Raw genomic sequence first — 25491 nt, 5'->3', positions numbered from 1 at the left:
TCTAACGTTATAACTTACTAACTTCAAGCATTGTTTCCATTTTGTTTTTTTATTTTTAGCATTCTGTCCAAAGGTCTATGTAACTGTAATTAATGGTCAAACTTACAATCCAATCTCAAACAGTATGTTATTCTCTGCTGAAGGGATCCATCTCACCAGTTCACAAAATCGAAAGAAGGTTGATTTCTATTTAGCTAGGTATCCAGAACATTTTGCTGCTACTATGGCAATGATAGGTTAACTGAGAAACCTTAATAATCAAATGCACACCAATTTTTTTTCTATTTTAATTGAAGAAGAGCCGGCTATAGAGTTGCAGGTGCTCAAGTCTCACGATACGATTCAGATATCATTTTTGTTGGACATTAGTTTGCATGAAAAAACTCGAGGACCTAGAAATACAATCACATTTGCCAATGTTATATGGAAGAGGACATAAGGGCGATGTCTATGAATAATGATTTCTGTCCAGGACCTCTTAAGGCATGTTGCATTTTTTTCATAAGCTATTAAACCTTAAAATTGGAAACCTCAATACGACACTATAAAAGCACTTGAATAGAACTAAACTGGTAACACAATCATCACAAGGATGATCGTTTATTCATTTGTTTCTCACTGCCGCCAACTGAAGCAGTTCGGTATTTTCAATTAAGTAGGTTATGTTCTGTTCTTTATTATCCACGTGGTAAAGAGAGAGAAAAAGGGCATCAGCGAACAATCCAAATCTTACAGTTGGATTTTAGAAGAGGGAGATGCTGGACATCAATCAACCCAAAACAAGCAACATCCCAGAAACTAGGCTGGGCAAGGTGTGAATTAGCTTGGTACGAGTCCCAGACCACGCACCTGAACCAATGTTTAGACATGATCTGGTCTGGTTTGACTTAGGCAGCAAACTAACAACCTAACCGAACCAAACCTATCGGCAAAGTGATCAAATTTACTTGGCCGATTTGATCGGTTGGGGCCCTGAGCCCATTGTTTTATGTTCTTCAATTTTTTACCAATTTAGGCCACAAACAAACAATTACTCAAATGTACAATAATCATCAACCCATAACACCTTAAAAATGAATCCGTAAATTCGAATTAAGAAACCAAACAAACAATTAACCAAAAGCATACAAACCGAAACCGAAACAAAAACAAAAAGCAAATAAACCAGATACAATATCAGTTTAGACCCAAATCATACTAGTAAATTTTAACGCTAAAGCATATTGAATTCGATTAATAGTAGTGATCATCACACAAAAATATATATTGCTTTGCCTGTTTTCAAAATTAATAATTGAAAATTATTCAGTTTATTCTTTTCCCTTTCCAGAGAAACAAAATTTAATAATCAAACGAAATCCATAAATACAAAAGGACTGAAAAGTACAGTATTTGATTACCAAGTAAGACGGAGCAGATGATACTGTGGTTGCGGTAGCGGTGGAGATGGAGATGAGGGAACTCAGTCGCAAGATGGAGATAGAGGGGCGGAGGGCGTATGACGGGAGACGGCGAGAAGCAGTGTGTAGGAGGGTCCCTCAAGACACCAGACCTTCGATTAGTATTGTGGGAAAATTCTACTTTGCCCCCGCAGTGCTGTTCTCCATCCCCAAATATCCTTTTCACCAAATATTCCAATTTTACCATTAAATTGAATTTCAAGAAAGGAAAAAAACGTTTTTTTATAAATTAATTAGCATATGCCCCACACTTTGTATGTGAAAATAATTTTTATTTTTATTTTTATTTTAGAATGGAAAGGAGAAATGAAGAAAAAATGAATGCGGAATAGAGAGAGAAGTATTATTTTTTTGTATTTTATTTCTCAAAATTAAAGCATGTTAGGATCACATTTGGATGAGGCTTTGAAAAAAAAAACTGTAAAATTTAATTTGTGTGAATTTACTTTATTGTCCATGATTTTGTTTTGTGGTAGAAGACAAAATTGTCTTGTTATCCTCTTTTGGTTGACAAAGAGAGTTTTTTTTTATTAATGTAGTTTTAGATAATTCACAAAACTGATGATTTGACTCGTTTGGAAATGCTTTTAAAGTTATTGAAAATGCTTTTGATGAAAGTGTTTCTTGCCAATGCATTTCCATGGTGGCCAGATGAGTGATAGGTGTGTTTTGGTCGTGGTGATGAGGGTTGTCATTTAGGGGCAATGGCAAAAAAGAGCATTGTTAGAAAGTAGGAGTGGGCAACAAGCCTTGGTTTTGACCTCGAACCGTTGCTGTGCACATCACTCAAGTTGGACAAAGATCCTTTCTGGATCTCAATATCTCAAGTCCACGGACTAGAGAATTTGGACCACTCAAATTGAATCTAACAGTTCTTATAAACTCATTTTGCTGACCCACATCACACATATCAAGGCCTCTGATTTCTCTTTCATACAAACTAAAGACCCGGATTCCTGGTCCTTAGGCCCGGATTCCTGGTCCTTAGGCTAGTTATACCAAAGTTTACAGAGGTTCCAAAATCACTCAGGTTGACATTATTTCAAACCATTGTTAGCTAAGACTAGAAACCATCAAGCAGGGCGAGTTGGGTGGTTTAACAATATTGTTAAATTTTTGCTATTTTAGTTAGTGAATAATGTCAAAAACCTAATTTAGCAAGTCAATTTAACTTATAATCTCCAACAAGACTCTATTTTACTTATCCATTCAAGTATAATCAACTCCTTGTTGTATTCTAATCCTCGAAAACATCATAATCTGAACTAAAATCCTCATTGACAACAGAATCAGTATCTTTCATTACCTTCGTTAAACCATCCAACAAAAGAAAATTTTCATCTCTTAGCTAATTTGCCGTGTCCCCTCACCAAAAAGGGTGAAAATCCATCGCCTCCATCAACTATCTTCCTCACACCCAAGTCCCTTATCAAAGCCTTCACTCTTGCTAGGTCGTTCCACCAACCAGCAACAGTATACATGTTATTGATCCTGGTCTCATTTCTAACAGCTTCTCGGCTACCCATTCCCTTATCTCTACATTTTCGTGAAACTAACATGCTTCGATAAGAGTAGCCCACATAACATAAGCTGGCTTGTGAGGCATCCTTGAAATAATCTCCTTCGTTTCGCTTTGTTTAGCAGACCGACCCTCCCAAAGAGAGCAACCATGCATGCATAGTGCTCTAAATCGGGAGTTATACCGTATACGCTCAGCATTTTTCAACCAGTATTTGGCCTTGGATTACTATACCAAAATGGCTACAAGTTGATAGGATTGAAACCATTGTTACATGATCTGATTTTATGTGTAACAAGTTCATCTTTTCGAATAACTTCAGTGCAGCTTTTCCTGCACCCTGGACTCCATATCCTGCAATCATGGAAGTATAAGTTACTTCATCTCTCTTTGACATTGAATCAAATACTCTTTTAGCCTGTAAAACCTTACCGGATCTGACATACATGTCCACAAGGGTATTCCACAGTAATAAACAATCATTAAACACTACACATTTTGTAATGTAGCAGTGGAACTCCTTCCTGTGTTGAAGATTTGTTACCCGAGCACAGAGGGGTAATAACTGATATAATAGAAATGCCACATGGCATTATTCTAGTGGTTAAGTTTGTTAATATAGTTAGAAAGGTATTATTGTAATTAGGATATATGGCTATATAAGGGATTGTATAGCTATCATTTCTTTAGAGTTCGGTTGTATATATTTTCTCAAAGCTATCAATATAATCTTTTTTCTCCTCCATTGTTTTCTCTGTAATTCTTTGATCTTCAACTATCTTCAAGTGTTAATATGGTATCATCGTCGGTATTGGCTCATCGCCATTTCCGATCTTGAAGATGCTTTCCGTTGACTTGTTTGGTGCTCGAGTTGGAAGTTCGAAGGTCTGAAAAGTGGGTTGTTCATTTGAAATTGCACAGTTCGAAGATTTGGGGGAAGTTCGTGCTGTAAATCAGGTGAATTCGTCTCTGTTAATGATTTTGTAGTGTTTGTGGTTATTGGAGTTGTGTCTTGGCTTGTAGAAAGTAAAAGATTTGGGGGTTTTGTTTGAGAATTTTGATGTGTTGATATTAGAAAGTGTCATTCTTTCTGCGTATATCTTGCAGTGTTATTCTCTAGGATTTGAGTTTCTTAGTTGAAGATTACGATTTGTAAATGCGAAGGCAGGAAGTGTCATTCTTTCAGTGTATATCTTGGAGTATCATTCTTTAGGATTTGTGTTTTTTGGTTAGAGATTATATTTTGTTGACGCGAAGGCAAAAAGTATCATTCTTTATGTGAAATTTGGAGTGTCATTATCTCAAGATTGCGTATGATGATTTACAAAGGGATTTACTGAGCATTGTCTCTTTCTTGAAGTATTCCTCTCTGTGATTAGTGTATTTTACTGTGAATTTGTATTGGTTGTATTCATCTCGATGGCGTCTTCTTCATTCAAGATAGAGAATTTGTTGGGTATGTTGACTATAAAATTCAGGGATGACAATTTCACGAAATGGGCGTTTCAATTTCAATATGTTCTTAAAGGATATAAATTTTTTGGCCATTTTGATGGTATGGTTGTGTGTCCATCAAAATTTGTAGTACGTTCATAAACTGGTATCACAAAGGAAATCTCTGTAGAATTTCTTAAATGAGAGTCGACTGATTTAGCTCTTATTAGTTTGTTACTTGCTACTTTAACAGATGAAGCAATGGAATATGTTCTTGGTTGTAGGACTGCTTTTGAAGCATGGTCAAATCTTACTGAAATATATGCATTTGTGTTAAAGTCTAGAATTAATCATTTGAAGACAGAATTGCATACAATCCAGAAAGGCACAGAGAGTATTGATAAGTATTTGTTGCATTTGAAGAATATTAGGGACCAGTTGATTGCTACAGGGGAAACAATTTATGATAATGATATACTTGTTGCTGGTTTAGCTGGGCAACCTAAAGAATATGATGTTATTAGGATTGTTATCTTGGCAAGGGAGTCTTCCATTACTTTGAGAGAATTTCGTGCACAATTACTTGGTACTAAAAAGGAAATTGAAGGAGAAATGACCATGTTATCCCAAAATATGTCTGCTTTCTTGATGTAAGGTTCTAATTATGGTCAGATTTCTGGTTCTGGTTTTCTCATGTATGGTCAAGGCTATGAATCTTCACATGGTGCATCCTCATCCAATCCTCAGAGTCATAATCACATACTTGCTATTACAGGGGGTACAATCATTCAACAACTACATAATCCATCTCATCACAGTTCTATCGAGCCTCAGCCATTTGGTTCAAACACATCACTATCTTTTTCTCTAGGACATCCTGAAGTTTATGGCTATGGTTTTATGGGACAGTCTAGTTCTGGACATCAACAAGTATTCAAATCTTAGAATTTTGCTTACAAGTTCAACGATGGTAATCAATACAAGAATAACAACAGCAATATAGGAATAATAACTTCAGAGGAAAGGGTATAACAATGGCAACAATTCCTACTCTACATGGTTAAAACAAGCACATAATGAAACTGGTTCATGGTCAGGCAATACAGAAGCAAGAACAACTGTTGAGTGTTAAATATGTAATAAAATGGGTCATATAGCTGCAAACTGTTTTCACAGAAACACAAATAATCTTTATGTTGGTTTTCTTGTGGAGTGTCAGAATTATGGGAAATGGGGTCATTCTGCACTAGACTGCTTTCATAGAGGAAATTATGCATTTCAAGGTCAGCCACCACCACCATATTTGTTTGCCATGCATGCACAACAAACAACTCAAGTATTTCCTCAGGATTCATGGGTTGTGGATTCAGGAGCTTTTCACCATATGATTGCAGATATCACTTCATTAAGCCAAGTTACCCATTTTCAAGGTTCTAAGAACATAACCATTGGTAATGGTTCAAGTTTACCAATTCAAAATATTGGTTCCACTTCAATTCAAACAAACAATCATTCACTCATTCTCAGCAAAGTTTTTCATGTTCCAAATATTGCCAGAAGTCTTCTTTCTGTTAAGCAATTATGTGCAGATAATAATAGATGGTTTATCTGTGATGAATGTGAATTTTTTTATGTAGGACAAGAAGACAAGGGATGTGGTGTATCATGAAAAGAGTAAACCAGAAGAGCTATTCCAGATACCTTTGTTACATACATTAAAAGGGTTAAAGTCTGCTACAAGGGATCCAATTGCTTATTTAGGGAAAATGGTGAAATCAAATATATGGCATCAAAGGTTAGGACATCTTGCCCATGATACTATGACTACTATGACTATTATGTTGAAACAGTCTAGGGTTGTACACAAGTTAGATGATACCAAGGTTCTAAAAAACGTTAGGCGCTAATTGGGCGGCGGGTTGGGGCCTAGCGCCTAGGCGGTTAGGCGGGCATCTAAGCATACTAGGCGGATTTAAGTATTACATCATATAAATTAATTAAATTTACTACATAATATATATAAATAAACATTGATACTATGTTATTTAAAAAAAATAAAAATAAAGAATATATATAGGTATATATGTTAAATATGGTTATATATGTAAAGTTCCAAAGTTGTATCATTTTGTAAGCCCATATTGTTGGGCCACTCAATAAAATAAAAGATTGGCCCTGCATTCTTTTTTTAATTAATCTTTCACCGACTCAAACCTAACAAATGCTAGCTAAAGCAAAAAGTTACTAATTGCTTAAAACCTTAAAGTAGTCACACATCTCTGCAATTACAAATTATCTTCTACAACCTGCCACCGCACCCATCTCTGCAATTGCAGACTTACCTTCTACAACCCGTTGCCATCACCCATCCCTGCAATTGCACAAATCTCGTCTACCTCTCACTCTCACCATATTCGACTCCTCTTCTAACAAACAGAGAGGTAGACGGCCATCACCCATCCCTATAATTGCACAAATCTCATCTACCTTTCTCTCTCACCATATTCGACTCATCTTTTAGCAAATAGAGACGTGGACGACGAGACTCAGGGAGATAATAAGGTTGTGAGTCTCACGACAAAAGTTTTTTTCCCAAATCGCCCAGCGTCTGCGGAGCTTGCCTAGCTTGCCCAGGCGGCCGCCTACACCGCTTAATGTCATTGCCGATTTAATGAACGATTTCAGGTTAATTATGGCGGAGCACCGCCACCTAGCGCCTAAGTGGCGCCTAGACCGCGTTTTAGAACACTGGATGATACAGATACGACTTGTATTTCTTGTATTCAAGGGAAAATGCCTAGGATACATTTTCCTGTTAGAAATAACAGATGTTTGGTTCCTTTTGAGAAAGTTCATACTAATGTCTGGGGTCCAACTCATTTAAAATCTTTAGAAAGATACAGATACTATGTACTTTTTATTGTACTTGGATATTTCCCATGTGCAATAAGTTTGATATGTACGAAATTTTTGTTAATTTCTACACCTTTATTCAAACTCAATTTGTGATGTCAATTAAAGGATTACAAACAGATGGCAGAGGTGCATATACTAGCAATAAATTTACATCTTTTCTGGCTACAAAGGGTATTATGCAATTTATCTCATGTCCCTGTACTTTGCAATAGAATGGAATATCTAAGAGGAAGCACATACATATTGTAGACACTGCACTCACTCACTTACATGTTGCTGGCTTAAATAGTGAGTTTTGGTATTTTACATGTGCTCATGCAGTTTTTGTGATCAATAAGATGTCATGTAAAACCTTGTCTTTCAGCTCTCCATATTTACTTTTATACAACAAGTTACCTGAATTACAGTCTTTAAGAATTTTTGGATCAGCAGTGTTTCCTTGGATAAAACCCTACAATACTAATAAGTTGCAGTTAAGATCAAAGATGTGTATTTTCCTAGGCTATGCAATGGGGTATAAGGGAGTTATTTGTTATGATACACAATCTAGGAAATGTATTATATCTAGACATGTTGTCTTTGAAGAGTCAATTTTCCTGCAAAATTGGAGTTGTCTCAGATAAGGGATCAATCTGTGAAGACACCATGTACTTTTACTTCTGTGATTATACCATTTCCCATTCTGACAAGTCATATAAGCTCTACATCTGGGAATGACCATACAACTACAATACATCATGTATTGAATGATACATCGGTGGTTGAGACATCACTTTCTAATTATGGTATTTATGTCAGTAACACACCACAATTTCGAAGTTCTGGGGTTTCATCAACAGAAAATCATGATCCTACTATTTCTCCAACTAGTGATACACCTCATTTGCTTCCTGTCCTCGATCTAGCACAACTCTAGGTAATATTGCCTTTCTCTGAAATGTCTTATGTTACTGATTTTTCTGAATCTCCTGTTCAACAACAGAGACCACATGGTATTCAGACAAGGCTACAAACAAGTGCAATTTCAAGAAAGAACTATGTAGCTTATCTGGCTGCTTTACTTGAGTTAAGTTCACTCCAACTTCTTGATCCTATATCTAGTGATTCTTACTCTAGTGACCTCTTTGGCATATTCTATGGTGGTTTTTCCTTTCTAGCTGATATTACAGAAGTTGAAGAACCTAAGACATTGAGTAGTTCGAGGTTTCACTCAGGAACAAGGTTTGGATTATTCTGAGACCTTTAGTCCTATTGTGAGACACACTTCTGTTAGAGTTGTCTTAGCTCTAACTGCACAATATGGATGGAATATGAGACAACTAGACATTAAGAATGTTTTTTTACATGGTGATCTTAAGGAGGAAGTCTATATGAAGCAGCCTTAAGGATTTGTGGATCCTACTTGTCCAGGATATGTGTGTAAACTTATTAAATCTCTTTATGGGTTGAAACAAGCATTATGAGCTTGGAATTCAAAATTCACTAGTTACTTTCCTTCGCTGGGTTCTAAAACTTCCATATCTAAGACTAGCTTATTTGTTAAAGTGGATGAAAGTGATATTATTATACTTCTACTCTATGTATATGATATTATACTCATTGGTTCTAATCCCACAAAGATTTGAGAAGTTATAAGTGATCTCGCATGAGTGTTTGATTTTAAAGATATTGGAAAACGGTCATTCTTTTTGGGATTGCACATTCAATATAAGGAAGATGGCTCTTTGTTCATAAATCAATCAAAGTATGCAAGAGAACTACAGAAAAAGGCTTCTACGGAGACATGCAAACCAACCTCCACACCATCAAAACCACATACACAGTTGCTTAAACAAGAAGGTACTGTTCTTTCATATCCAAGTCATTACAGAAGGTTAGTGGGGGCTCTTCAATATCTAACCTTCACTAGGCCAGACATTGCTCATGCTGTGAACATGGTCTGCCAGTTTATGACATCTCTAACTGACCTACATGTGCATTTGGTCAAAAGAATTTTAAGATACTTAAAGGGCACATTGGACTATGGTCTACATTACAAAAAGAACTTGGATTTCAATTTGACTGCCTACTCAGACTCAGATTGGGCTGCTAATATCAACACTCGAAGATCAATAACTGGATTTGTGATTTACTTGGGAGATAATCTAATCTCATGGCAGTTTAAAAAGTAGTCTACAGTATCTCGAAGTTCCACAGAGGCTAAGTACAAAGCCTTATCACATTCTACACCAGATTTATGTTGGATTAGATCTCTGTTTAAAGATATGCATAAGGTGATTTCAGCTCCTCCATTACTTCGTTGTGATAACTTGAGTGCCTCACCTTTAAGCTCAAATCATGTCTTTCATTCAAAAATCTAGCATCTCGACATAGATTACCATTTTGTTCGAGAAAAAGTGCAAAAAGGAGATACGCACTGAAGATCAGATTGCAGATGTCTTTACAAAAAGATTGCATAGTCCAATGTTCTTGAAGCATTGCATACATCTTGGTCTCACAACTCCAGATTAGTTTCAAAAGCCTAGCTAGTTCAACCTTCACTTGGATACTCCAAGTTTAGTTTGAGGGGGGAGTAATAACTGATATAACAGAAATGCCACATGGCATTATTCTAGTGGTTAAGTTTGTTAATATAGTTAGAAGAGTATTATTGTAATTGGGATATATGACTATATAAGGGATTATATAACTATCATTTCTTTTGAGTTCGGTTGTATATATTTTCTCAAAGCTATCAATATAATCTTCTTTCTCCTCCATTGTTTTCTCTGTAATTCTTTGATCTTCAACTATCTTCAAGTGTTAATATGGGGAATGATGCTGGCAATAGTAACATAGTTAGGTTTAATTCTTGGATACAACATCTCCCTAAATAAGAATGAAGTTTCTTCTACTTGATCTATGCGGGAATAACCAGAAAGCATGGAATTCCAAGTAATTATACTCCTATCTTCTATCAATTCAAACTAAGTATATGCTTTCCTAAGATTTTTGCACCTGAAATACAATGTAATCGATGCATTGTTAACATTATTGTACGCTTCACAACAAATACGAATCATAAAACCATGAATTTCATTCCCCGGCTTAATAGCTCTGATGTGTGAACAAGCACTCAAACCAATCGTCAATGTTACCAAGTCCAATAAAATACCACCAATTCTCATTTGATAAGGCAACTCAAGTGCACCCCTGAAATTACCCATCCTCCAGCATTGGTATTCCAAAGTCAGACATTAACTCCAATTCCCTCAATCTGCATGTTTCCAAATAGCTCAAATGCATCCGTCCACATGCCCTTGGAGGCATAACTAGAGATCATTGCATTCCAAGAAATTGCATCCCTTGTGGCCATATTGTCAAATAAGCGGCCAGCAACGTCGAGAAGCCCTAATTTCCCATACATGGAGACCAATGAATCATGTACAAATAAATTCCACTACAGACAACAAGCATCAATGGACTCATGAACCTCCTACCAAAACTTATATCCAATTTTTCACCACAAGGCTTGAGAACATATAGGTAAGTGAAACAATTTGGCCTAATCCCCTTATCAACCATTTGTTTATAGGTAGAGAGAGCCTCATCCAAAAGTTCATTTTTAATATATGAAGAAATGCGCATATTCCAAGGTAGAGGATGCCAAATATTTGAATTCTCAACAACGCTACGAGCATCGGCATGAAGATTAAAGCTTGAGTAAAATGTAACCAGCTTGGGAACCAAAATGGGATGTCGTTCAAACCTCAATCGGACTATATGTGCATGAAGTTGTTCACCATATGCTAATGCTTTATGGTCAGCGCAAGATAAGATAAGAGATGGAACGTAAGATAAGGTCACAAGTAGGAGAAAACGCATCGAACTGGACAAGAGAGAGAGTTTTGAATGCTTTTGATAAATTGTTTTGTTTCCAAATTGTTTCGTTCCTTCCTTCTAGCTTTTAGGTATGAATATTTGGATTAGAGATACAGAAATGCCTCTTGGGATGGAACGCGAACAAGACGGTGGCATACACTATAAAGAATATTCTGTGCATGATAACATGGTAAGCAAGAACTGATCGCATGACTTTGCCCGAACTTGCAGCAGGTGTCTCGAGAAAACTAGCTAATAGGAGATCCATTGTTGATTATTAAGATCAAAGACAACTAAAAGCTGACCCCAAGCCAACAAGGCTTCCTGCTTTGAAAGGGTTACTTTGCAATGATCAAGAACAACTAAATAGATTAAAGAAAACAACATTTCTCCTGAAAATGAATTAGAGGAAGTGTTAGAAAAGGCATATATTTATACAATCATGAAATGTGAGACTGATCATCGTATGTATACAGCTTAAATGGTTCATATACAATAACTTGAAAGCAAGGTGTGGGTAAATTTACGTGTGTTCTTGTAAGTGGTTCATATACAATATCTAGACCTGGTGAATATTTTTCGGTTCGACGTTTTCGGTGATTAAATCTGGTTGAGCTATGTTTTTAGTTTCAAGTTTGTAATTTTTGTGTTGCGATGTCTTGGTTGAATTGATGACTTGATCGTTTTCTCTAGTGTTGCGGCTTTGGTGGCAACTCGCAAGACGTTCATGACCATGTAAGTGAGAGCTACTTTATGCATTTGGAAAATAGGAATTAGAGTTTTGGTTTTAGTTTGTTTTTTTATTGAGCTACTTTATCTGTCTTCCACTTAATAAATGTCATTTTTCGACAAAAAAAAAATTGTATCATCCGAACCGTGTAAGTCATTGAAGCTGTCATAATCAACATGTATTAAATTATTTCTCAATATTTAATTAGCTTGCCCAACCACAATTAATAATAGTGGGGAAGGAATTGGCAAGCATGTTTTAAATGAAAGAAGACCAACGGATAATGCAAGTTGATGGCGGGCGTGCCTGCGGAGTGCGGGCAGGGGAAAGTCCAATGCTGGGTCAGAGACAGAGACACGACGGGGCTACAACGGTGTCGTTTTCCCCACGTCGGCAAATCACTCGTGCTCTCGCACCGGCTACTCCCGGTGTACTCTCTTACATTCCCGGTTCCTTTTGTCCTTTTTCCGCTGTCAAAATTAAAATAAAAAAAGAAAAAGTTAAAAAACTGAAATATCCATCGCTTGCTGCTCGGCCATCCTCCCACGAGATAAATAGGAGGAGTGGGACGACTTTCTCTCTTTTTTTCTCTTCTCTCCTTTCTCCTTCTCTTTCACCTCTCCTCCAATAGTACTGGAGTAATAATAATTTGTTTGCGTCATCTTTCCGACCTGTCCCCGGCGAAATCTCGGCGAACGCCCGATCACACTGACGGAGACTCATCCGCCGCCGCCGACTTTGACATTTCTCTCTCTCTCTGAGGTATAAGCTCCCTCTCTCTGTGTCTCTCCTTAATATGCATTATTTTGCTGAGAAGGTTCTCCCTCTCTCTGTGTCTCTCCTTAATATGCATTATTTTGCTGAGAAGGTTCAGATCTGGTTTTTCTTATACGAATTCGTCGATTTGTTAATGCTAGATGTTTGATCTTGATCTACCGTTATTTATTATTATTATTATTTTGTTAGAAGCTTATATTTGTTTAATTTTCTCTGCTGTGATGATTTAATCTGTTAGAGACTGTTTGTATAATCTGGAATTTTTTGTTTTGTTGCATATTTTTTGTATCCATTTTATAAAAAATGATTAATTATTCTAATAATATTTTACATATTAGTACTCACTGGAGCTGCTTTCTTTCTCTGTGTTTTTGTTTTTTCTGAAAGATTTATTGTGATTTCATGAAAATTGTATGCTTTTTCTATTAAGATAGAACTAACGGAAGACTTAACCTCAAAACCGAGCGCAGGTGCGTTCTAGGATTCATAAAGCTAACCTCACTTAGTGAGATAAGTTTGATTATTTTTTTTCTAGTGAGATATAAATTGGTTTGGTAGGAGTCGATCACAACACAAACACAAAGAGGTTTCAGATCTGTTGAGACCTGAGAGTGAAGTAAGTCATTTGATTTGATTTGATTTGATTCAGTCGATTGTTGAGGAAGAAATAAGAACAAGAAGAAGAAGAAGTAGAAGAAGAAACAGACAAAGGAAATGGAAGGGACCAACTTTGGGCTACGAAATGTGAGCTCGCATTGCTCCATTTCGGACATGGATGACTATGACCTCTCGCGCCTTCTCGACAAGCCCAGGCTCAACATTGAGAGGCAGAGGTCCTTCGACGAGAGGTCACTAAGTGAGCTCTCCATTGGACTCACAAGAGTCGGCTTGGACAACATGGACAGCGCGTACTCCCCCGGTGGAAGGTCTGGTTTTGACACTCCTGCTTCCTCTACTCGCAACTCGTTCGAGCCCCACCCAATGGTTGCCGAGGCATGGGAAGCTATCCGCCGCTCTTTGGTCTTCTTTCGCAACCAGCCTGTGGGCACCATCGCCGCATATGATCATGCTTCTGAGGAAGTTTTGAATTATGATCAGGTCAACTTTCCACAATTTTTGACCCTTGCTTGCCTTTTGTTTTCAATTTCAATTTATGTGTGAGATTATGCAATAATCTCTCTGTTTTTGGATTAACAATTTTGGCAAACAAATCAACTTGGGAAAATTTGGATCGCCCTCTAGATTGATAGACATTTGTAATATTTGCTGTCGGTAGAAATATCTAATTAGACTCGTGAGGTGATGACGCCGAGAAACTTACTGATTCTGCAAATGTCGCTTGTTCTCTTTGATTTTGGCAATAAGATTGGATTAAAAAGAATGAATTATAGCCTTGGGGGAAGGCAAACAAAGCTCTAAAACATATAAGTTTGAAGTGTTCAGTTAAGAGAGCATTAAATCTTGACATGATTGTTATTGTGTTTAGGTTTTTGTCCGAGATTTCGTGCCAAGTGCTCTGGCTTTCCTAATGAATGGTGAGCCGGAGATAGTTAAAAACTTCCTCCTGAAGACCCTGCAGCTTCAAGGATGGGAAAAAAGAATAGACAGGTTCAAGCTTGGGGAAGGTGCAATGCCAGCAAGCTTCAAAGTTCTTCATGATCCTATCCGAAAGTCAGATACAATCATTGCAGATTTCGGAGAGAGTGCAATTGGACGAGTTGCTCCCGTTGACTCTGGTTTTTGGTGGATTATACTGCTCCGTGCATATACAAAGTCAACTGGGGATTTATCTCTTGCGGAAACAGAAGATTGTCAAAAAGGAATGAGGCTTATATTGACTCTATGTCTCTCGGAAGGTTTTGACACATTCCCAACATTGCTTTGTGCTGATGGATGCTCCATGATTGATCGTAGAATGGTAAGTTTCACTTCATTTTCACAGGAATCTCTTCTTTCGAAAAGAAACTTAATTGCCAATGGACATGAGAAGTAGCTTGAGAAGTCCTTTAAGGCCGTCATAAGGCATAGTTGGCGTTTACAAGAATTGATTCACAAGATGATAAATACTAAGCGACTAATTTATTGTGCCTGGAGGAATATATCACCAATAGACTTCTCATATAGCAATCCATCTGTTTATGGGTCCCTAGTATCGTATTTATTAGCGGTATATTCTTGCTTTCTTTATTTGAAGACAACAATGATGGCTGCATTGACATTGATTAAAAGTGGCTTTAATCAGTTCGCAAGCATAGAAAGAAATTTGTAAATATTTAAAGCGTCAAAAGTCATGTTCTTGTGGTTCTATTGTTAGTGTCTAATGCCTTATTCACTGACATGTATGGATGGGTAGCCCACTAAATTCCACCCATAATAAAAGTGAATATGATTTGTAGTCCCAATAGATGAAGGTTGAGAAGCTCATGAGTGATTTTATTTATTTATTTATTTTTAGTAAGAGAAAAAATGAAAAAGGATAATTCTTGTCCTTTAGTCTTCACGTTTATGAAGGTTTGTAGCTTACTTCAAGTTTTCTTGTCTGCCTGCTTGCTTTATTTCAATATTATGGTACTTCAGAAAAATATCGTATCTTATTTTACACGTTATATGGGTTATCCAGGGAATTTATGGTTATCCTATTGAAATCCAAGCTCTGTTCTTTATGGCATTGAGATGTGCCTTGTCAATGCTGAAACCTGATGGAGAAGGAAAAGAATTCATAGAACGAATTGTTAAGCGTTTGCATGCCTTAAGTTACCACATGCGAGGTTACTTCTGGCTTGATTTCCAACAACTAAATGACATATACCGTTACAAGACTGAAGAGTACTCACACACGGCCGTAAATAAGTTCAATGTCATTCCTGATTCCATCCCAGATTGGGTATTTGATTTTATGCCATGCCGTGGTGGCTACTTTATTGGCAATGTGAGTCCTGCAAGGATGGATTTTCGATGGTTTGCTTTGGGTAACTGTGTTGCAATTCTAGCTTCTCTTGCAACCCCAGAGCAATCGGTGGCTATAATGGATCTCATTGAATCTCGTTGGGAAGAGTTGGTTGGAGAAATGCCATTAAAAATATGTTATCCAGCAATAGAAAGTCATGAGTGGCGAATCGTAACTGGTTGTGATCCCAAGAACACCAGATGGAGTTACCATAATGGAGGATCTTGGCCAGGTTTGTCCCTCTACTTGAAGTTTCTATGTTATTGCTGCAATTAAAATTCAAAAATAGTTGTGATGGTAAATGTTCTGTCAGTCAGTCCTACTGTGATACCATATAATTGATTAACACTATTTCTAATCATCCTCTCTTTACTAATACCCCTGTCAAATGTCCCTTCCCTTCAACTTGATGCACTTGATTTTGTACTTGACCAAAAGTGTTCTTCCCTGGTACCCGCCTTCATCTTATTTCATGGGTACATCTTATCATCTTTTTTCTTCAAGGATATTGGGATGCTGCATTTTGATTTATTCATCTGAAGTACTATATGTACTCCATTGTTGAGGAATGGAAGGTTTCCTGCATTCATTCATTCATTCATCTGAAACACTATGGATGTTTTACGTAATGGAAGAGTTCTCTGCGTGGATGATCTTTGAAAAGCACATTTTAAATACAGTGTTCAAGTAGTACAAAATGGCAGCCTTCTTTTGTTTCGTTACAAATCTTTACTTACTGAACTGAATATTCATCCTGAGAAAGTAAGTTTGATATTTCTGTTTTTTTTTTCAAGTTTGTTTTTTCGGAAAATTATTGTGAAAACAGTGGTTGTATTTGTATATTTTACTTCTATTTTTTCAATTTTGTAAATGAACCAAGCAGGCTTTGTGCCTGAGATATTCGATTCCCTTGCCTAGCATTCATTTAAACATTAGGTTAACCTAACGGGATTATCTAATTGTTGTGTTTTGATTCAGTGACCATTGTTTGGAAAGATTCTTTACAATATTATTACACCAAACAATTGTGTACGATGTTTCTCAACCTCTCTTTGTTTCTTTGTTGGATTTTTTTCCGCTATCATGCGTGCAGTGCTTCTATGGATGCTAACTGCTGCATGCATTAAAACGGGAAGACCACAAATTGCAAGACGGGCAATTGAGCTTGCTGAGAGTCGTCTGCTAAAAGATGCTTGGCCAGAATATTATGACGGGAAGCTCGGAAGATATATTGGTAAACAAGCAAGGAAGTACCAGACATGGTCGATAGCAGGATATCTGGTTGCAAAGATGATGCTAGAGGATCCGTCACACTTGGGGATGATTTCGCTCGAAGAGGACAAGCAAATGAAACCCGTTCTTAAGAGATCGTCTTCTTGGACTTGCTGAGGAGCTCAAAAAAAAAAAAAAAAGAAAGCTGAACAAAATGGCAAGAAAAAAGATAGAGGAGAACCAAAAGGTGAGAGATACTTGTTATTTCTTTGCTGCACTATTATTTCGGGCGTTTGTCTTTGTAGTATGTCCTTGTATCTGCTGTGCTGAGACTGCTTATTGTTTTCAAGTAAATTTGAACATTTGGTCTTTTATGTTTAAAATTCGATGGAACTCTGCAATGGCTCCTAAAAAAATTAATAAGCTCACGAGAGGAACTGTTCGGATTCTATTGAATATAATATCATGGACGATTTCAATACTAGTACACTGTGTTTGGATGCGGAGATTTAGATTATTAAGGTACTCCAAATTGGATGGAAATTGATTTGACAAAATTTGCAAGTTTTCTTGTTTGGCTAACCTAAAAGAAGAATCGAATTTAAATACGGAATTTAATGTGTGAAGTTATTAATATATAAATGGTAGATAATAGTTAGGAACTATGCTAGTAATGGTCCTGGCAACGGCGGTGATGATGGTGGGTGGTGATGGTAGTAACGGTGATGGTGACAACGGAGAAAGGGGACAGGATGCAGACTGACAAGGGAAGAGATGAAGGGCAACGACATCCATGGAGTATAGAAGGAAGCGGAGGAAGGTGGAAGAAAATATAGATGGGGAATCTATAGATCGTAGTAGTCCTCCAACCTCTCTAACTAACGTACGATACAATTTCACTTCACAGTGAGGAGTTAGTCCTTCACGATTAATGACAAAAATATGCATGTATTTTATTAAATTACGGAAAATATCAAGTAAACTGTGAAGGTAGAAAATCGATAAGCGATCATTTTAAGGGACAAATTCCCTCCAACTTATTCTCCCTCTAACTGTACAATAACACGTAGTGTAGCGTTCCCTGTCCCGGGCATTGGAAAAGCTCTCCTTAAATGAATGTCCAAATCAAAAGCTTGGCAATAAAAAATCAACCATTTTCACTAAACTGATTCAGTTGACAAACTCAATTCCTGTCAAAGGCTTCCCTTCATGAAGTTGAATGGCGGCATCGCCAACTACCTGCATTTGTTGAGCCACCACAAAAGATAGTCAGCTCCGATGAGACGACATATGTATCATAAGCATTGGATTCAAGGGAAGCTAGAATCTTCGACGGTTGGAAACTAAGCTCACAAAGATCCTGATCGTACTATAACCTAAGAAGCATCGACCAAGACACAACGGGCTCATTTGGTGCACTTGATTGGATTGGAATGGATAACCTACTAAATTAAAGGTATGTTGATGGGAGAAATGATAAAATCATGACCGCTTCGAGGATAGAAGATGGTTTACTTAAGAAGAAAACTTATCCATTCCAATCCTCCTTAAAATGGTAGGATTAGATGGGATGAATTTACTTCATAGCTAATCCATCTCTAATCCCCTCCGGATGAAAAATCATTCACTTCCACCTTCAGTATACCTTGAAATTCGAGTGTTCTTCATTCCAATCCAATCATGCGTACCAAACGAGCCCAAATGACAAATAGAGGAAAAGAATTATCCTGTCACTTGGTTGTGCATGAAGACCACACCAAAAATAGTAGCCAAATAATCAAAGACAAGATGTGTATATCTATCACCAATCCCTATATACACGTCTTGTCTCATCTAACGGAGGTATTGACAATGTGACACCGGAGGTATTGATAGCAAGGTGTAGCCTAGTGTAGTTGATTCAGACAAGATGATCACTAGATGATGGCGGTGTTGGACATACAGTAGTGTAGTGGAACTAAAAATGAGCGAGCTGATTCTGTTTTGTCAATGGTTGCTTACCTTAGCCATGGATCTGTAAGAATACTCTGTAACTCCTGCCACATGAGGTGTGATGATAACATTGTTGAACTTCAAAATTGGATCATCAGGATCAAATGGCTCTGTCCAAGCAACATCAATCCCTAAACCACCTAAGTGGCCAGACTCTAGGTTATATGAAACAGCTTCATAGTCCAGGAGACCCCCTCGGGCAATATTTACCAGAAGGGCACCCTAGAATGAAAAAAGAAACATGAGGATCAACAGCAAGAATCGATAACAGGAAATTAAGACTGAAACTGTCCCTCCCAACAAAGGTCTTCCAATTTCTCTCAAACCACAAACACCTAATGCTTAAAAGGAGCTGCCTTCCAAGCTCAACTAATGAGATGTTCAAGAACTCAAGAGCAAGGGTGAAACCAGTCCTTCCATTTCAACAATATTTTGAATTCAATGTTCTCAACACATTCCCTTATGTATGGCTGAATAAGCCAAACATAAATTATATTGGGTAATAATATTGAGCACACGTGGAGAATTGACTTTAAAATGTGGATGTTTTGACTGCTCTAATGAAATGATAAAGGTTGTTGGTTTGCCTTTACAGCCCGACATGTCAAATTCAACTTATCTTAGGAGGTTCCAACTAGACCCTTTTGGCGTTACGCTTTCATATTTTATTTGTACCACTAAGTCTAAAGCCTAATAATATGAAGTTCAACTTATGCTTAAATATTCCAGTTGCAGGGACCTGAACTCAATCTCCTACTCTGATACAATCAATAAGTTTGCTGATTTAACCACCATTCGCAAGAGCTTAAGCCGTTAAGATTTGGGATAATCGCACCATAGGATGCTGGAAATTCTACCAAAAATTTCTATAAGCTCTGAATTGAACAGAAACCTGATTATTTAAGAGTTTTAATCCCTCATTTCTTTAGACTCTTGTTCGTGCATAGGGTTGCAGATAAAAACTTCTACTTTAGGTTCAGTGGGAGGCCTCCTATGACATGAAGAAGGGATCTATATATTACACACATATATGGCTGTAAGCTCGTGTTTACAAACTCACACATCATATATTTGCTAATATGGTTCTGTCATTGCAAAGTACAATTATCAAACAAACTACACTGGATTGAAACCAAACCTTTCTCATCGAAGATATGAACGATTTGTTTACAATGCCAACCTGAAACACAAAGTATGCAAAAGTAGGAGTCAGACAACTGAGCATCACCGAATCTTCTGCAGTGGAATTGAATTCATATTGACTTCCATCTCACATACAATGCAATTCGATTTTGGAAATCCAATTTGACAAACTCTTGCTATATACATAACTAAAAATTATAATAGAAAAAGGAAAAAAGTATAGAGGATGTTTAAGGGCATAATTAACAAGCAGCAGACACAGATTGCATATAGCAACATCAACAACATCTGAGCGAGAGAATACAAAACAGAAGATGCAACAGATGGAGAATAGAAAAAAATAAGAGAGAACAGAGATTGAGGAAGAGAATGAAGAAAATGAAAATATGATGTTTAGAGAGACAAAACAAGTGGAAGAAACCAATGACATTAAAAAATTTTTAACTGGAAACTTATGAATGGACCACGATGAGGAACCGTTTAGTGGAAAGGAAAAATGACCAAGGAAGACGTCAAACCATTTATGATCCCATCTGGGTCAGGCATGTAATGATCCTATCATCAAACCTTTCTCAAGTACTAATTATTTCATTCTTAATCAAGTTAAATGCAGCTGAAATTAAGAGTCTTTGCACGCTTCTTCTAAAATAGAAGGGGTATTGGTTGAAGCTGCAAGCTTGCAAATGCTCTTACTTTAATGTAACATGAGGTCAACATTCAGCAATGAGATAATCTTTGACACATGCAAGAAGAAAAGTTCTGTTTGGGCATATAAATTGGGTTTTTTTTTGTTAGAGTTTACAGGTTATTCATCTACTTTGGGGACTTTAGCATATTAATTTGACAATAAAGAACTGAGTTTACCCTCCACTGTCTCTCTTTTTTCTCTATCTTCACTTCTCAACCTTTGTACTATAATTTTTGCTCTTATCAACATTTTGTCTTTTCCTTTTGGTTTCTATTCTGTCTCTTCCTTCACAATCTCTCCCGCAACCACATAATTTGTACCAGAGCAGTCTTTGCCCCATATCAAATGATCACAATTTGGATCTCAAGTGAACGTAATGAAAAACATATTTGGACATGTTGACACAGTGATTGAGAAGGTGCAAGTGCAACAGGAACAATCATCATCCACTGCAGAAAACATGGTATAAAAATGACCAATGATCTTACTGTTTCACTGTTTAAATTTATGCAGCAAACAACGATGTCTGCAATACTTGCAAACTTGTGGATATCTTCATGGACACACTTCTCATCAACCAAATTCTCAGTGGAACAATTTTGAACTGAAAATTCAGAACATATAACCGTGATTTACATGGCTGTATGCTTCAGTATCACAATTCAGTGTTCTAGCTTACGCATCCTCACATACCATTTGATTGGCAAGAATCTTGTGACTGTGTGGCCCATCTCCGTTTGGAGGCAATAATTTTCACACCAAACGGTCTCAAGCGCTTTGCCAATTCAATTCCAATGTTCCCATATCCTAAAATGAAAACCTGCATGCATTAGCAAAGAAACTCAAGTTTAAAAACTGACTTGAACATGAGTAAATCAACACTTCAAGTTGCAAAGTGCTAAACATAACCTCCAGATCTTCTCAATCTGTAAAGTGTCGAAACTTTCTAGCAGAAGAGCATACTCATAAGAAAAATAATAAAAGTAAAAAAGAAAAACACGAGAACTGCAATCTGCATTCTAGAAAGTTTCTATCTGAAAACCGCTAAAAGAACATAAAAAGAACACAGAAGAGAGAGAGAGAGATTCACTGTTTTTCCAAGCAGTGTTTCACCAACTGGATCCCCAACCTTCTTCAGCTTTATAGAAATTTGCATCTCATTCTATAATGGTAGAAAAATTACGGATAAAATGAGCAGACAAGAATATAAAATAAAATAGAATAAAAAAACTAAATTCAAGAGAGCCACTAAGTATACTTTTGATATGGAACAATAAATGTTTTATTAAATAAAATAAGAAATAAATTGCAAGAAAAGCCAGAAATATTGCAAAATATACATGACTAGCACTAGCATCCAAATTACCAATCAAGATGAATGTGAACAGAAGAGAATATTTATAAAATTCCGTCTCAACATAATAGATTTCATGACATGAAGATGCCAAAAGATAGTGTGCAAAGATGAATTTCACAAAAATTATTTATATATTTAAATCCATCCAAAATGTTAATTTTCAAGAAATAGTCCGAGAAGAACCAAAGGAAGCAAGACAACACAACTGCGTTATTATTAGAAGGACTGATCACCATACCAAACATCCCTTCAAAGATAGATAATTGAGAATAATAACAAGAAACAGGACAATATTTCAAAGGATAATAAAACGAACCTTTCTAAGAAATCCGAGAATTCTACTGATTATATTGCACTGAAAACATACTCTCAAACTGGAAAGAATTGTGCTCCAAGGTTAATCTCAAAAACCATTTTCCTAACAAAGCTTCATTCATTTTAAATAAATTTGCTTGTGGAGAAGAAAAAGGTCAAAATAATGTGGACTTGCTGTGTGATGGCTATTGTCTAGCTAATGTGGAGTGGAGGGAAAGAAAAAAGATGGTTTTGGCCGATCTTTAGGGGTTGGATTGGAGGGAATATGGGATACACAGTTAGATTTGGGATATCATTGTAGGTATCAAAATCATTGGAATTTCAGGATGTGCATGCAAATAGGAAGGTGGCACTCAAATTTTCTCATGCATAGTTAATAGTTTTGGACTGTACTTTGATGTTTAGTACTGGTGGGTTAATTGTATCATCAATTCATAGAACTATGTCTACATTATTTTGTATTGCTAGCTGTAGGATTAATTCCTTTATGTAAATTCCTTAAGTTTAGCTACTGCTTGGCAACTCTTGCAAATATTTAAACCCTCCCTAAGAGATGAATACAAACACAGAATTTCACAAATTTGTACAAAAAAAAAAAGAAAAAAGAAAAAAGAAGAAGCAATGACCAAATGCAAAGGACAAAATTAGTGAGGCCCCTTGGATGATCAAATTGAAAGGATATGACACGATGAAAGCATTCAACAGAATCAACACTATGATGCCTAGAAAAAAAAAATTGAAAAATCATAAGGGTAATAAAAATTTAAATAAAAAACTTTACTAAAAATAAGTTTAAGCCTAACTTACTTGCTTTCGTAGGAGGCCCAACATCAGATAAATGGCCATTTCGGCACATGAGGCTGCATTTCCAGTTACATGGCTCGGAATCCTAGCAACTTTGATTCCAAACTTAGTTGCAGAATCAATGTCAACGCCTAAAGCAAATAAATTTAAATTGTAAATATAGACACCTAAGATAAACGCTCTTTTTATAACAATTTGAACCACATGAAAATGACCTTCCAGGCCGACACCATACTGCAGTACAAGCTTCATCTTTTCTGCACGGGACAGAAGATCTGAATCTAACTTCATCAACTTCACGATACACATACTGTAATTCTGGATAACACCAGGCACATCTTTATGGGGAACATCATCTACCTACAATAGTGAAAATTGAAATACTGAAGGAGCACTGGAAATCGATGATGGAACATATACAGGAAGGAGCCCTAAGATAGATAGTGGAACATATGCAGAATAATCACAGGAGATTGATAGATGGATACATAGATGCAGAATAAACACGGGAGATTGTTATATGGATACATAGATAGATTATAAGTTACAATTTGCTTGAGAAAAACTTTACATCTATCTATAATATTTATATTATATATGTACACAAGTTTACTCAAGCATATATTAACGTTTTAGACGTAATTTTGGGGACTGGCATGATTATAGATAGACGTACTAGTTTACTCAAGCATATATATTTATAATGCACACATGATCAAGTTGTTATATTCCTTTTATGTAAGCCTGGTGTTCATAGCTCTGACAATTGACGGTCAAACGGTTCAATAACTCAAAAATAATTCAGAGCGCAAACAACACAATTCACATAGAAAACAAGAACACAAAAACAGCGAGATATATACTTCTTTGGCTACATCCACCATGACACACTGAATCGAACCTAACAGATCAACAAAATCACAAAATCACAAATCAGGTTTCGCCGGTACAAAACATTGTGATGATTCTTTCTTAACAAGTGACTGCTTCTTCAAATCTGATGAGATTAATATACGACATTGACCAAAGTTATAGTATAATACAAGATGAGCAACAGAAACGACGAGCCAGCCACTGTCAGATATATAAAATCGATCGACGGAGGTGGGAGCGGACGACAAAATGCAGGAGGAAAATGACCTGGATAAAGGGGTAGTCTTTCAAATATTCCCTTGTGTAAGTTTCAGCAGCAGGAAAATGTGATCCGCAGAAAAGAAGACGGGTAACCTTCTCCTTGTTCTTCACCTCCCCATTTTCTACTTCCATTTTCGACAAGCTATGCATCTCTGCAACTGCAACAACACATTCGGTTGCAGTTGTACGAAGCAATGAAATTCGGGGTTAAAAGAAGGAAAGTAAAAAAAGTAAAAAGTTCAAAACTTACCGCTGAGGGTGTGAGCGTGAGTTGGATGTAGAATCCTGTGATGGCGATGTGGATGACGATGACGGGCGGAATCACAAATGGCCTTCGCGAACAGCCTCAATCTCGACGACCGCATTTAAATTCCAATTGAGATTGAAATTCAAGCCCCGGACGAGACGGGACGAGACGAGACGTGGCCAAGAGGAGAGAACTACTGACTGACTCACTCACCGCGCCCTCCCACTCGATGATGAGGACTGAGATACTGACAGAGGAGGAGGAGGATGGGGCCGCAGGGAAGGGGAGGAAAAGGTACTTGAATTTGTTTTCAGGGTCATTCAGTCTTTTTGCACGTGACAAAAGGTTAAGGAGGGCAAAAGCGTTTTGAGTCAGTTATCTGTTTTTTCAAGTTGGTTTTTTCGGAAAATTATTGTGAAAACAGTGGTTGTATTTGTATATTTCAGTCAGTTATCTATTTTTTCAATTTCGTAAATGAACCAAGCAGGCTTCGTGCTGAGATATTCGATTCCCTTGCCTAGCATTCATTTAAATTCCAATTGAGATGTGACATTATCAATGCACATATCTGATATTTTATTTGTTTAAATTCCAATTGAGATTAAAATTCAAGCCCTGGACGAGATGAGACGAGATGAGACGGAACAAGAGGAGACGTGACGTGACGTGGCCAAGAGAAGAGAACTACTCACTCACTCACTCTCCACGCCCACCCACTTGATGATGAGGACTGACTGACTGACAAAGGAGGAGGAAGAGCCAATATGACCCTTTCTTGATTTTTTTGGTGAGGATCATAAGGATCTGGTTTTTTTGGTGAGGATTAAGAGAATCCGTAAATCGTACGTACAGTTTTTGTCAGATATTATTTATTTTAATTTTAAATAAAAATAGTTAAAATAATCTCTGACCGTACGATATATGATGAATGAATATGATTTATGGATTTCCGGAT

General features: G+C 36.9%; 2 protein-coding genes and 1 pseudogene across 5 annotated transcripts; 1 reads left to right on the top strand and 2 right to left on the bottom strand.

Moving 5' to 3' along the window:
• Window positions 1-2697: 2697 nt before the first annotated feature.
• LOC137717191 (pentatricopeptide repeat-containing protein At1g71490 pseudogene) lies at window positions 2698-11458 on the bottom strand (annotated as a pseudogene).
• A 749-nt stretch (window positions 11459-12207) lies between these two features.
• LOC137718368 (putative alkaline/neutral invertase D) lies at window positions 12208-17230 on the top strand. 4 transcript variants are annotated; one of them, XM_068457903.2, is made up of 5 exons: window positions 12208-12682; window positions 13256-13795; window positions 14184-14615; window positions 15318-15876; window positions 16738-17230. In XM_068457903.2, the coding sequence occupies exons 2-5, from the start codon at window positions 13412-13414 to the stop codon at window positions 17031-17033; spliced, it is 1671 nt and encodes a 556-aa protein (XP_068314004.2). In that variant the 5' UTR covers window positions 12208-12682; window positions 13256-13411; the 3' UTR covers window positions 17034-17230. The 4 variants fall into 4 exon arrangements, with proteins under 4 accessions (XP_068314004.2, XP_068314005.2, XP_088554375.1 ...); XM_068457904.2 differs by having other exon boundaries at window positions 12414-12682; window positions 13347-13795; XM_088698249.1 differs by having other exon boundaries at window positions 12477-12682; window positions 13128-13795.
• Window positions 17231-17784: 554 nt separating this feature from the next.
• Window positions 17785-25008, bottom strand: LOC137718369 (D-isomer specific 2-hydroxyacid dehydrogenase family protein). Its single transcript, XM_068457905.2, has 10 exons — window positions 24540-25008; window positions 24296-24447; window positions 23371-23515; window positions 23159-23286; window positions 21770-21841; window positions 21373-21499; window positions 21168-21283; window positions 19987-20028; window positions 18858-19070; window positions 17785-18095 (listed from the first exon to the last, which is right to left on the bottom strand). Exons 1-10 carry the CDS (start codon window positions 24652-24654, stop codon window positions 18027-18029), a joined length of 1179 nt encoding a protein of 392 aa, XP_068314006.2. The 5' UTR covers window positions 24655-25008; the 3' UTR covers window positions 17785-18026.
• Window positions 25009-25491: the final 483 nt, after the last annotated feature.

The sequence above is a fragment of the Pyrus communis genome, chromosome 8 (genome assembly GCF_041283825.1).
Source record: "Pyrus communis isolate YQ-2024b chromosome 8, ASM4128382v1, whole genome shotgun sequence".
NCBI classification, from domain to species: Eukaryota; Viridiplantae; Streptophyta; class Magnoliopsida; order Rosales; family Rosaceae; genus Pyrus; species Pyrus communis.
The sequence above is the reverse complement of the archived record's forward strand: the minus strand, read 5'-3'. Positions and strand labels throughout refer to the sequence as shown.

Coding starts and splice junctions, on each gene's coding strand:
- LOC137718368 (XM_068457903.2), top strand. CDS start 13,412: ATGGAAGGGACCAACTTTGGGCTACGAAATGTGAGCTCGCATTGCTCC. Junction 13,796..14,183: donor AAGTTTTGAATTATGATCAG/GTCAACTTTCCA, acceptor TATTGTGTTTAG/GTTTTTGTCCGAGATTTCGT. Junction 14,616..15,317: donor CCATGATTGATCGTAGAATG/GTAAGTTTCACT, acceptor TGGGTTATCCAG/GGAATTTATGGTTATCCTAT.
- LOC137718369 (XM_068457905.2), bottom strand. CDS start 24,654: ATGCGGTCGTCGAGATTGAGGCTGTTCGCGAAGGCCATTTGTGATTCC. Junction 21,842..23,158: donor TGGGCCTCCTACGAAAGCAA/GTAAGTTAGGCT, acceptor CTACCATTATAG/AATGAGATGCAAATTTCTAT. Junction 21,284..21,372: donor AGATTCTTGCCAATCAAATG/GTATGTGAGGAT, acceptor CTGAATTTTCAG/TTCAAAATTGTTCCACTGAG.